Source organism: Chinchilla lanigera, unplaced genomic scaffold (assembly GCF_000276665.1).
Source record: "Chinchilla lanigera isolate Chin_1 unplaced genomic scaffold, ChiLan1.0 scaffold00005, whole genome shotgun sequence".
Lineage (NCBI taxonomy): Eukaryota > Metazoa > Chordata > Mammalia > Rodentia > Chinchillidae > Chinchilla > Chinchilla lanigera.
Genome location: NW_004955406.1, coordinates 20,128,715 through 20,141,484, shown reverse-complemented (window position 1 = coordinate 20,141,484; position 12,770 = coordinate 20,128,715). Strand labels below are relative to the sequence as shown.

At 41.9% G+C, this 12,770-nt stretch overlaps 1 protein-coding gene and 1 long non-coding RNA gene across 2 annotated transcripts in view; one reads left to right on the top strand and one right to left on the bottom strand.

The window, feature by feature from the left end:
* Positions 1-975, bottom strand: part of Ier5 (immediate early response 5) — a gene marked incomplete in the record, with an annotated part of 2,638 nt that extends 1,663 nt beyond the window's left edge. The window contains 1 exon segment of the mRNA XM_013521367.1: positions 1-975. Within this exon segment, the coding sequence (XP_013376821.1) occupies positions 1-249 (249 nt within the window).
* Positions 976-3,957: 2,982 nt separating this feature from the next.
* On the top strand, positions 3,958-11,071 carry LOC102014009. Its single transcript, XR_259501.2, has 3 exons — positions 3,958-4,052; positions 10,199-10,346; positions 10,448-11,071. It is a non-coding gene; the product is annotated as an uncharacterized LOC102014009 (long non-coding RNA).
* Positions 11,072-12,770: the final 1,699 nt, after the last annotated feature.

Here is a 12,770-nt window from a genome sequence, read left to right as displayed (position 1 = left end):
GGGCGGCTCTCCCCAACCCGCAGGTGGCTGGGCCGCCGGCTCCCCGGGCTGCGGCGTCGGACTCCCCGCGGGACCCGCCAGGTAGAGGCCGGGGCACGGGTCACTCAGGTAGACCTGGCGGGCGCTGCGCAGCACCAGCGAGACCAGGAGGTTCTTGTGCAGCTTGATGCCGCCGCGCTGGACTCGCGAGTTGTAGATCTTGCCGAGGGAGATGCTGACAATGCGGTGCGCCTCCAGCTTGAACTCCATCCTGCCTCCCTTTCGCCCGGCTGGCGCCGGGGTGACGCGGGTGAGCCCCGGCTAACGTTCGGAAGCCCGGAAGGGAAGGGAGGGCGTAGATAAGTCCGCCGCGGGGTGCACCCTGGCCTGCGGAGGGCTCCGAGGAGAGGCGACCCGGTGACGCACGCTGCCCGCTGACGCTCTCAACCACCACTACAGCCCAGTTTCCAGTCCGGTCGCTAAACTGAGGGCAGTGGGGCCGCCCCGCGCCTTATATAGGCGCCTTGAACGCCAATCACGAAGCGCGGCCAACCGTTCCGGGCTGACCGCCGCGCCCTCGTGCGCTGCGTGCAACCAATCAGAGGTCGAGGAGGGGCGCCCGGACCTGTTCGAAAGTTAGTCCCGCGGAGCAGGCTCTTAAAGGGGGCGACCGTCGAGTTTGGGGTCGAGGGCGATGCGGGGGAGTCGGGCTCACAGTCTGGTTTATGTATCAAGATTCTGGCTCTCTGCTTCCTTGCCAGAACCAAAGCGAAGGGAACCATTTGAACTTTGTATTTGAGCATGATGATGGACTCTGCTCTGCAATAAAGTCCTGATCCTTGCTTGGGCAGGCCCGCCCCGCCTCCATTTACAAATGCACACTCCTGAAACCCCAGACCAAAGCCGGCAGAAATGGAATTGGTGGCACTGCCCAGCAGGGGATAGATACTCCCCGCAAGAACAAGTAGTATTTCTACAAGGTATTGGCAGATATTAACTTTGGGTGAGCCTCCCTGCCCGCTAGGGTCACACACATTCTTAGCATCACAATTCCTACCACAAAGGAAAAGAAGGTTCTGGAACTTGTTTCTGGCTTCTTACCAAGGAACTGTGTCTGTGTACAGTTATTGATTCTCATTTTGTTCTCTAGATTCTAGAACAAACCCAGTTGCCCTGTAGATTAAATGGAACGTGTTTCTCCACCGTGATTTTTCTTCACAAAAGCTGACTACTCTTGGGAAAGTCTAGAGTTCTAAAAATACAAATAAGAGAAGTCCTGAGTTCCCATAATGATACCACAATTTTCTTTTTGTGTGAAGGTAAAATGTAGGGAAAGGTTGTTCCAAAATTTTGTGGTCAGTCACCAGTGCAGTTCCTCTGTTGATCATTCTCAGAATATGTCCGAAGTGCGAACTCACCACAGTTTAGCCTGTACCAAGCAGTATATTTACTTAGAAGATACACTAGTGAAAGGTGGGCTTCATCATGGTTCACAGGCTGTCTCTGGAGAATGTGGTGGCTCAGTAATGTTACCTTTGTCAGCAACTTACTGCTGGTAACTGAGGCACGGGCTATGAAACCTCAAGTTCTTCCCCTCTAGGAATTTTCAACCCACATAGAAAAGGAGATACAATAATTACAAGAATAATTACAAAGTCGAGCATCATATGTTGAGTAATATCATGAAAAGGTTGTGAGGTTTTTTTTTTGTTTTTTGTTTTTTCCTGTTTTCTCTTTCTTTGAGAGCTTTGGGTCACTATAAATCACCAGTAGATAATACAGGCTTCCTGGGTTGGAGTCCTAGCTCCACCTCTTACTTGTGGAGTGCCTTTGGAGGGTTACTTCTTTTTGCCTCAGTCTTTGTCATCTGAGTACAGAAATAATAGCAGTACTGTACCTCTTAGAGATTTTGTGAGGTAAGACACGCCAAACTCTTAGACCAGCACCTGGCATATAGGAAGGTATTAATATACTTTAGTTATGAGAACATTGATCTTGGGGTGAGAAAAGAGGATAGAGAAAGAAGAGACATAAATGGGAGAAAGTTTTACCAAAGAAGTGTAGCTGAGGAAAGCATTGAAAACCCCTGAGGGGAACAAGAGTCTGGTATGGAGAACATCTCACTTAGCAAATGTGTCAGGAATGTACCCAAAGTCAGTGGAAAGATGCTAGAAAATTAGGCTGGGGCTGCATGATAGCAAGTAGGAGAGACATAGCTCAATGTGAAGCCCCTAGATTCAGTCCCCCAGTACTGGAAGCCTCAATGAGGAGATAGGGCCACAGGGACCTACTAAAGCTTGAGTAAAATAACTGCAAATGGATGCTAGAACATTTGGTAGACTGAAGATCACTTAATTATAAAGCTCTTGTGAGCAATTAGGCAAAGGGTCATGAAGGAATGAACTAGGTGGAGGTAGCAAAAATGAAAATACTGAGAGACAAAAGGAACTTCAGCGATGATCAGGGATGCCCTCACGCACTCACCTGCACAGGTTTTGTTTGGGTTTTTTTGGTACTGAGAATTAAACTGCACAGGTTATTGACAGCATCGGCCTCTTGCCTCCCATGAAACTTTCTGATCCCCTTGAGCTGAAGTCTCCCACCATCTGCTACTGTACAGATTATACTTCATCACTGCCCTCACAGCATTTTCCTGTCATGCGCAGTGTCCTTCCCAGACTGAACATTCATTAAAGGCAGGAGCTGTCTTGTATCTGGAGGCAGAATATAGTGAAAATATTTATCAAGTGAGACATAGCTACTAACCATCAGGGCAGGGCTCTGGAGACCCTTACAATCCCATGCTTTATGGAGGGCTCCTGCAGGAGTAGCTGGGTGGCAGGAAAAGGGGTGCTCATGGAGCTGGGGAAGTTCCTTCAACTGGCATGGAAGCACCTCAATATTTTGATAACTAGAGTGGCCATGCCAGTGGGAACAGTGTTGCACTTGGATGAATGGATCCCTAGTAATGATAATGTCTTCTGAGTACTGGGATAGTTACTTTACATCCTTTAGCATCTTTGTAAAGTCCTGAGACTAGGTATCATTATCTTCATTACAGATGAGGAAACTGGGACTCTGAAAAGTTAAATAAATTTCTCAAAGTTGTACAACTGTGAGAGGCAATGGTGAGATTCAACTCCGAGTTTATTTAAAGCTTGAGTGTAGAGCTCTGAGCTAGACTGCCTGACTCTACCTCTTACTTTCTGTGTGACCTTGGGAAGTTATTTACCTCTAGGTGAAATGGAAAAACTGTGTCCTAGTTTCATGATGTGGCCAAGTTATACATTCTCTCTATGCCTCAGTTTATTGTGTAAGATGAGAATGATAAAAATACCTTTAAAATTGGGAGGCTGAGGCAGGAAGATTGCAAATTTGAACCTAACCTCAGCAACTTAGTAGAAGCCTCTCTCAAAAAATAAAAAATTTAAAAAGGGCTGGGGACATAGCTCAGTGTGAAGGCCCTGGATTCAATCTCTAGTACTTAAAACAAATAAATATATACATAATTTAATACAGTCTATAATACTATATATGTACTTATTAAATCTTAGTTATTGCTGTTACAGTTGTTATTACAGCACCAGTGTACTATGCCACATAATGGGTACTATATAATTGTCTGCTGACTTGAAACTGCACAATATAGCATTTATCACCAGAATTCCCTCAAACCCTGAGTTTACAAAATGAAATCTTTAGAATTCATCTCTGGAGGGCCTGGATATTTATGATCAGGAAAATTACCTGTAGTACCAAAAAAGAAATAGGGAACATATTCTTCTAAACTTTAGCAAGCAGATAACAAAGAATTTGTGGTCATCAATGTTTGAGATTTTCTGTCTAATTTTTTTTTTGTTTGTTTTTGTTTTGGTTTTTCTCCGGTACCGGGAACCGAACTCACGGCCTTGCGCATGCCAGGCAGGCGCTTTTGCCGCTGAGCTAAATTCCCAGCCCCGAGATTTTCTGTCTAAAAAAAAGAAAGACCTGGTAGAAGATCATAACCCAGGGGGCGTCAGAGAAAGCAGAGGAAGCAATTGCTGTGGAAGCAGTAGCCACAACATCTCCATAAGGTCTGTTCTGTCCTTCCACTCTATATCCACTAGTTAATGTTCCCTGTACTAACTTGTCTGTTCCATGAATGTCTGAGACCTCATAGGAAGGATCTGGGATGGGGCCTAAAGAAGCCTCTGAGCACAGGGCTCTCTGCCCACCGCCACTGACTTTACCACCCTCAAGGTTGACCTCCTTTGCATGATTAATTGAAGGTTAAGTGTTAGTATCACATGATTAAAGAATATATATTGCCTTAAATTGCATCTAGTGTATATGACAACAATGCAAACACAAACCCACCATGCGTGCTATGCCTGATAGCTATGTGAGCAATAACAGTTACAAAGGAGAGGACAGGTGAAGAACATGGTGTCTATGCTGTCCCTACCTTTCAAGATGAGGACATTTGGAAAATTTTTGGCCAAAGTTACTTGTGCAATTGAATAATCATTTGTATGACAGCCTGAATTCTTTATAAGAATATTTAAACTACTCTATAAAAGACTATTTGTTTCTATAAATGTACATTACTAGCACTTTAAGTAATAATCTTTTCTGAGAAGAAAAGAAATCCACTTTTAAATTCATCCCTTTATCTCTCACTATTTTGGATATTTTATACCTTTTTTCCCCTTTGGCTGCTTGATTTCTGCAGAATTTCTTTATATTCAAATAGCACTGGGCTAGGAATGGGTGCCAAAGCTTTACCCCCTGCTCCCTCATTTTCCTAACTTACATCCTCATCTTTCTTCTCTTAAATTTTATATCTTTGTTCAGAGAACCTTACTTTTTTATGATCTTTTCATACCCTGCCTCCTTTAAGACTCCCAAGGAAAACAAATTCCTCAATAAATTGGATAGTCAAACTCGTTAAAACAAGCCTCACTAGCATCCACTCAAGCTATAGAATGAGAAAACACTACCACATGAAACCCTGCACTCATACTGTTCAATAGCAGCCACTGCAATGAAGGAACTACATTTAATTTTGTAAATTTTAATTTAAAAATTGAAGCAAGGTAAATGTTTTTCCTAAGACCCAACTGTACTGTGCCAAACTTTTGAAGGCTGAAAACCTAGCAGTCCCAACTGATGTGTGCTTTAAGTGTAAAATGCACACAGCATATTTATTTTTTTTTTATTTTAAAGAGTAAAACAAGGATAACATAATAGTAGGGGGGACTTAGCATATTACAGACAAAATGGTAGGAAATTATCAATGGTTATCGTTTTACATATTATTATCTACAAAATAGTTTCTCAGGAAAACAAATAGACAAATAATAGTGCGTTAGAGACAAAAGAGGTAGGAGATTATCAAGAGTTGTGCACACAGCATATTTAAAAGACTTAGTATCAAAAAGAGAATGTAGAATATCTCATTACATCTTTATAACCATTACATATTGAAATGATACAATTTTGGATGTATTGGATTAAATAAAATGACATTAAAATTAAGTTGTCTAGTTTCTTTGTATATGTGTGGCTTGAGTTACACTTCTATTGGACAGCACTGCCCTAGGGACAGAAAAGGATAAGAGAGGTGTGGACGTATAAATATACATGACCATATTGAGGGCAATTAACAGATATCCTTGACTGCAGAAGAGGAAAAGGATGGAAAAAATAAAGTAAAAAGGAAGCGAACACAAAACAGTTACTTGTAGAGGTAAGAAGAAAATCAAATAAAAGTGTTGAAAACAGCTAACTGGCTAGAAGAAAGTTCTTTCTAGAACTGAGAAATCACAAAAGCCTGAGAAGCAACAGTTCTTTTTATCTGGATACAATGACAAAGAAATTATCATGATATTATATTTTAATTCAAAATGCAAATATGCGGGGCTGGGGATTTAGCTCAGCAGCAAAGTGCCTGCCTGGCAAGTGCAAGGTCGTGAGTTTGGTTCCCGGTACCAGAGAAAAACCAAAAAAAAAAAAAAAACAAAACAAAATGCAAATATGGAAACAGATTTCAGAGAGAAAGAGAAAATACTCACTCGGATAACATTATTCTCCTGGGCTGTTAGCGTGCATTTATTCTCAATTTTGTTGTCCACATGAAAGTTGCAGGGTCATTTATTTCTTATGTGCCATCTTCTTGTGCATGCACACACACACAAGAAAAATCTTCAATGGCTACCCATGACCTTTATGGCACAAATTCAATTCTCTGGCCTGATGTCCAGAATACTACACAATACATTGTCAAAGACAAATTGCTGAGAACAGTGAACAGAGCTGGAGCTCAGCTGGGGGTCCTGGCAGTTCTCACTAGCTGTGTATGGACAAATGGTGAGGCCATCCTTCACTTGTAAAAATGGGACGTTGGATTTGATCAGTACTCCTCAAAAGATGGCTGCACATTAGAATCACCTAGGGAGCCTTCAAACCTGCAGACACCCAGGCCCTACCAGATCACTTCAGAGTCTCTGGAGTGACACCCAAACATTAGAAGTTTTTAAAGTTCCATACGTAATTACACTGTGCAGCCAAGCTTGAGAACTGGTGGCCTAGATCATTGTTTTAGGATCATTTCAGATCTAAATTTCTAATCTAAGTAAACGGTTAAAACCTTCTTATGACCCTGAGAAATGTAAATGTTCCACCTCTTTCCCAGTAGACAGATGTAGTCAAAAGTATATCTGTTAGGATAAGGATATAGCTCAGTGGTATAACACATGTACAGCATGTTCAGAGCCAAGGATATTCATTTTCTATCATATACGCAAAAGCATGCATGCACGGACACACACACACACACACACACACACACACATAGCATATATCTCATCTTCTGTTTCCTCAACAAAATACCCTCTCACCTCCTGTCCCAATTCTGCACACTGTGAAGCATAACTTTTAGGAAGACTTCATGACTGCTGGTGTTTATACTCCACTCACTTATATATACATACTTTCTTACAATCTAGCAGTTGTGATACCACCTTATATTTCTGTCTTCTATGTCATTTACTCATATATTATTCATTTAACTTTTTGTGAATATAGTACTTCTTTCCTTGTAACATTATAAAGGGCTGAGAGATGCTATGATGCCCTTTTTTGCATCCTGCCTCCACCATCCTTGGCGCCCTGAATATTGCTATGAGTGAATTGGGATAAATAACTATTTGATAAACAAATTAATTAATGTATTCCCCAAATTTGCACTAAAATATGTAAACACAACCAACTAGAGCATATAAAAGAGGACACCATGGAGCCAGGCATGGTGGTGTACTCCTGTAATCCCAGCTCTCTGGAGGGCTGAGGCAGGAGAATTGCAAGTTTGAGTCCAACCTGGCAACTTAGTAATTAATGAGACCCTGTTTCTAAATAAAAAAGAAAATAGGGCTGAGGATAGCTCAGTGCAAAGGCTATAGGCTCAATTCATCACCACAAATACATTTTATCTTACAGTACCTCATAATTGCTCATGACCCTATGTTATATCATTTCCCTATAAAAGCTATCTTTCATGTAACAACAAGTTGATTTTACGCAGACTGCTTTTTTCTGCCATGCAGTTTACAAATGTGTGATTTACTACCAAGAAAGTAGTAGCTTGCTTACTCTGTTCTACTAGACATAGACCACTGGGTTAGTGATGTACAGACACCTACTGGGTGTCTGCACCAAGTGTAAGGGCAACCAATACATGTCTCAGCCATTAAGAAAATCTAGCTCCCCCATTCCACCTGTTGCAGCTAATAGTACACATTCTCATTCATCGTTCAAGTCCATTTTAAATAACCCAGCTGATCTCTATTCTAAGATGAATGCTCATTCAGTTCAAAAAACTCCCTACCACGAACCCATCTTTGCTCATTTTGCTTAAGCAAATTCTGAGTAAGTATTTATACAGACACTTCCCCCAGTATAAAAGGGAATTTTGGATCTGCAGTGCAACATGAGTGAGTGTGTGGATTAGTAGACTTATGTTTATATGGCAATCTGAGTTCTTCTGGGGAAACATGACTGTAAAATAGAGCACTCATGTCCTTCCCTTTACCACGATCACTTAGAAAGTTCTCTAAGTCCAACTCCTCTATTAATAAAAGATAATTCCTTTCAGTGTTTCCTGAGAATACCAAAGATTATGGTTACAAAAATAATGTCCTTTAAAAACAAATAAGAAGAGACATTCCTTCATAGGAGAATTAGTCAAGGAAGAAAAAACTAACTAGCTCTGACTGGTGGCATTGCCCTTTTAAGAAACATCAGATTTTGGTTCTCAGCCATCCCCCTTCCCTTCCAGCTAATCTAGGGCTTAGAAAGTTTCAGAGTCACTAGAGCTGCTGAGATCAGAGTCCCACATGGCTTTTTCTCAGTCTGGGTCATTTTCTGTTTGACTGTGCCTTTGTCCCTGAGTGCGTGTCACCAGGAGTGTTCTGACTGGTGTGCGTGGGTAGGATTGTTTTCGTATGTATCAGTGGGGCATTGGTAGTGCCGGGGTCTGCTTAGTCAGTGGTTTGAGTAAATGCTGTGGTCAGAATGGGTGGCAGAGCCCCTGCTGTCTCTTTTCAGTTATGACTGGGAATTTTATTTGCTCGTGTTTGTTTTGTTTTGTTTTGTTTTTGAGGCTTATAAGTGATTTTTAAACTATTTTGACTAGCTGCTGAGCCAGTATTATGTTTGTTTATGTGTTTCTGATTGGGTAGAATTAGGTTTATTATTTTAAAATATGAGTGTATGTGTCTGTGCCAGAGGAGGAAAAGGAACCCTTCCTCCCCTCCCCTCTTACAGATGAGAGAGTAAAATAGCGTGAAGGAAAGGCTATGGCTTTGCTCTTTTATTTTACTTTTTCCTTTTTTTCTCCACGAGATCTAACTACACTGGGAAGGTTTGACAAACAATTAACAACTCTCCCTACTCAGTGGCTGCTTCCTAAAATAGCATCTCCTCTGCTGCCAGGGTGGAAGGGGGCCTTCAGGGGAACAAGACAAAAAGGTGCCCTCTTTATGAAGCCTGAATGTCTGTGAGCTCTTGAAGGCAGAGGGGAAGCCCAGGGGATTAAATTAGCAGGCAACCCAGGCTCCACCTGGAAGGGAAATAGATAATAGGTTTTAAAGACAGGAAACAGCTTGTGCTCCAAAATAATAATTTTCAAAAGCAACGTACGATGGGTGCTGGGAGGGTTTTCTCCCCCCATCACACGCCCAGTTCATCACTTGGAAGTCACCCTTGGAGACAGGGCTCCTCAAGTGAGCCAGGTCATCTGGTATTCCCGCAAGTCTGCTCCACCTCATTCCTGTATTTGGAAGGACTGTCACTGCCAGCCCTTTCATAAACCCGACTCCCAGTTACAGAAATTGCTTAGCGTTAAGAATCCTAGAGATCTGATTATGAGTGGAGCTGCTTTTCTTTCTTCTTCATTCTCTGCCTCGTCCTCTTTCCCTCTGTTTTTCCTACTCCCTTGTCTGCCATTTTTACCTCTTTCTCTTTATTTTCTCTGAAAGACTGCCTCTCACACTCCCACATGTCAATGTGTTCTGCCAGCCCAGGCTCTCTGGGGTCCTGAAATGTCTCCTGTCATGTGTGGGGATGTGGATTGGAAGGAAAAACACTCGGTGAGCTGAACAAAGGGAGCAGACCACGGCTTGCCTAAGAGGAGGTCAGGTGCCTGAAGGTAAAGAAGGAAGGTGGAGAAATGCAAAGACCAGAAGATGCCTCTAAGGGATTCAAAGATTATACATATCAAATTGGATTCTGAATTTGGCTATTTTTAAGTTTCCTTGAAAATATACCCAGGGGAATTAAAATCAGTATCAAAAAACAGAAACCTGTTCCATAAATTAACTTACAATCAGCCTCAGCTGCTGGAAAATGTGGGCTTGATTCCCTTGCATTGTGCATATGCTCCCACTCTGCAGTGACACTCTAGTTGTAGTCTGATCAGGTGGCCTCACTCCTCTGCAGTAGGACGTTCCTGACGTATGAGGGCAAGTCAGAGGGCACAGCGCTTAGTTTAAAGGAGGGTCTCAGATGTTGGAAGGGCTCTTCAAGTGTTGGAAGTGAGTGGATGCGTGGACAGACGGATGAATAGATGGGTGATGGATGAATAGATAGTACAAGAAGGCATCTAGAATATTCATTAATCATCTCTTTTTCTCCCAATAGTCTAGAAAACAGAATATAAAACTGGAAAAGTTTCTTCCAACAGGCAAAAGAGAGAGATGATATCATTAACTCTGATGTTCCAGCAGGGCTTGCACCTCGTTTCCTCTCCAGCCCTCCTTAATGCTGTAGATGGTACACAAAAGGTTATACTCAGCACATGGTTGTTGACTTAATGACTTACAGAAGGAAAGGTAGGTATTCTCTTTTGAGGAGGAGGTTTCTGGGGAAGAGAATGGAGCAGCATTACATAATGATGCAAATAGAAAGCATATTATGATGTTATCTTTTCCAGCCTTGTTCTGTGAAACATCTCAAAGAAGAGAAAAACCTCATGAAAGGAAAGGATATTTTGGAGACCTTGGAAGGACTCAACATAAGGAGAGAGGGATGGAAGTATATATGTGGTGTGATATTTCCAAAGGCTCCTCCTTTCAGGCATCTGTGGCTGACTCAACTGTTAAATGTTTAGATCCAGAGACTCTTATATTCTTTTTACTTTGTAAAGGGCTCTTCATGGTAGAGGAGTATTAATTAGAGAGGAAAGTGAGTGCCAGCATAGTAGGAAAAATAGAATACTCGCAGCCCAGAGAGCATGGCTTCTGCTCTAGCCCCAGTGGGGGCAAGAATCTTTGAAAGACTGGGATGATATTAAGCAAATACGTGCATGATTGTGCACGTGTATAACCAATATTTAGTTTAATGACAAGATAACTCAATCTGGGATTTGCCACTCATCAAGCTTTAAGGCAATTCTTTTATTCAACTCCTCCCTACTCTTCAAACTTAGCAATAAAAAAACAAACAACAAAAAGTACAGGAGAGCTGAGCTTTACACAGACTACAGCTTTACCAAGTTCTGAACTCAGAAAATGCCTGGGAGGTATTAGAAAGGGCAGTTAATTGGTTGGCTCCTGAATGTGTTAATCCTGAGCAAAGCTGTGTTAGTACCTCATTAGCACATTAATTCCACAGGCTATTCTCTGCAGACCTGTATCACTTAATATCCGGAGCATTTCTTGAGTTGTTTTACAAAATCAAGTTGTATTGACTAGAATTTCAGACTAAGATTCTTGGCTCAAAAACTCTTGTTCAGGAACATTTTCAATTAAGAAAAGATAAGATTGTAAATTTGTGTCTCAAATACTGAGCATGGTTCCTCCCTGCTCAAAAAACCTACAATTGGTCTGGGCATAGGCACGGTTCCTTGCCTGTCCTGTAAGCACACAGCAGCATTCCTGCTCCACCAGCTGCACTGGAAATGGCCTCTGAGACCAGTAGAGGATGTGATGTCCCCATACACACCAATAACCAGTATCTTAGAAGAGAAAGGGGAGACTCACTGTTAAGGTACCATCTTTACCTCAAAGTTATGTGCCAGTTCTTCAAGTTGGAGCTAGTCCTCATGGAGTGTGTGTGTGTGTGTGTGTGTGTGTGTGTGTGTGTGTTGCAGAGGACCAAACCTCGGGCCTTGGACATGCTAGTCTAGCACTGTACCACTGAGTCACATCCCCAACTCACCTCATAGATTTTTCATGCACTTTATTTTTTGCATATATTTCCCACAGTGTTCTGTATGCATGTTTTGCTTCCTCGCTAGGCCATAGAAATGGTTCAAGGTGGGAGCCTATTTTTGACCCCTACCTTCCCTGTAGAATAACCTACCATCTTATATCTAATAAGCATGTCATGAATATTTGTTTTGAACATTTGAGAGATGGCAGGAAATAATGGAAAGAACACTAAGAATCAGATTCTCATGTGGGGTTCTGCTACTAGCCAGGGATGTTACCCTGTGCAAGTCATGATACTACATGATCCTTGGGTTCCTAATCTGTGGAATGAGGAGGCTCATCTAAGGTCACTCCCAGTCCAACACACTAAAAAGGGGGGAATGAAAACTATTTTGAGTAGCCCAACTTTATTTGCAAAATTAATCGCACTGGATATTATTTAAAAAAAGGAGTTGAAATATTTCCTACATCTTTTTGATGTTTATTATAATCTCTGTAGTTCAGGTTCTAAACCAAGAAAATAAAAGTGCCATCACAACATTTTAGTTAATTAACTTAAAAATTACTTGATTTCATCCAGTGAAGACTCATTGATTGCCATGTTTCACGTACTGTTCCAGTCCCTGGAAATACCAAGAGAAGTATGATCCCATCCACTGGCATCTACATGAAGGTCATCTCATAAAGGTGACAGACAAGTGAGAATATAACAGAAATGCTATGTGTATAGATGAAGGTGAGCAAAAGTAACTCTTCTGTGAGACAGGCCAGGGGGCAAGGGGAGAGCTGAAAGCCAAAGCTCATGGTATCAGACGCAGAGGCTTGAGCTATTTTTAATTCTAGCTGCAGAAGATGATAATTTACAGAAAGATGGGAGTGGTAAGAAGAGGTCAAGTCACCACCCAACTCTTAATGAAGTAGCCTTTGGCCCCCAAATGTGCTCAGGGGATCATATCTGTCTGTACTGTTCACTAAGGCTCACTAGCACTGAGGACAGCAGCTGACATAGAGAAGTCCTCAATTATATGTGTAATACAAATATATAATACACAGCCCTGTTTCTTTTTCTTCTTTTTTTGGAAACAGGGTCTCACTGTGTAGCTT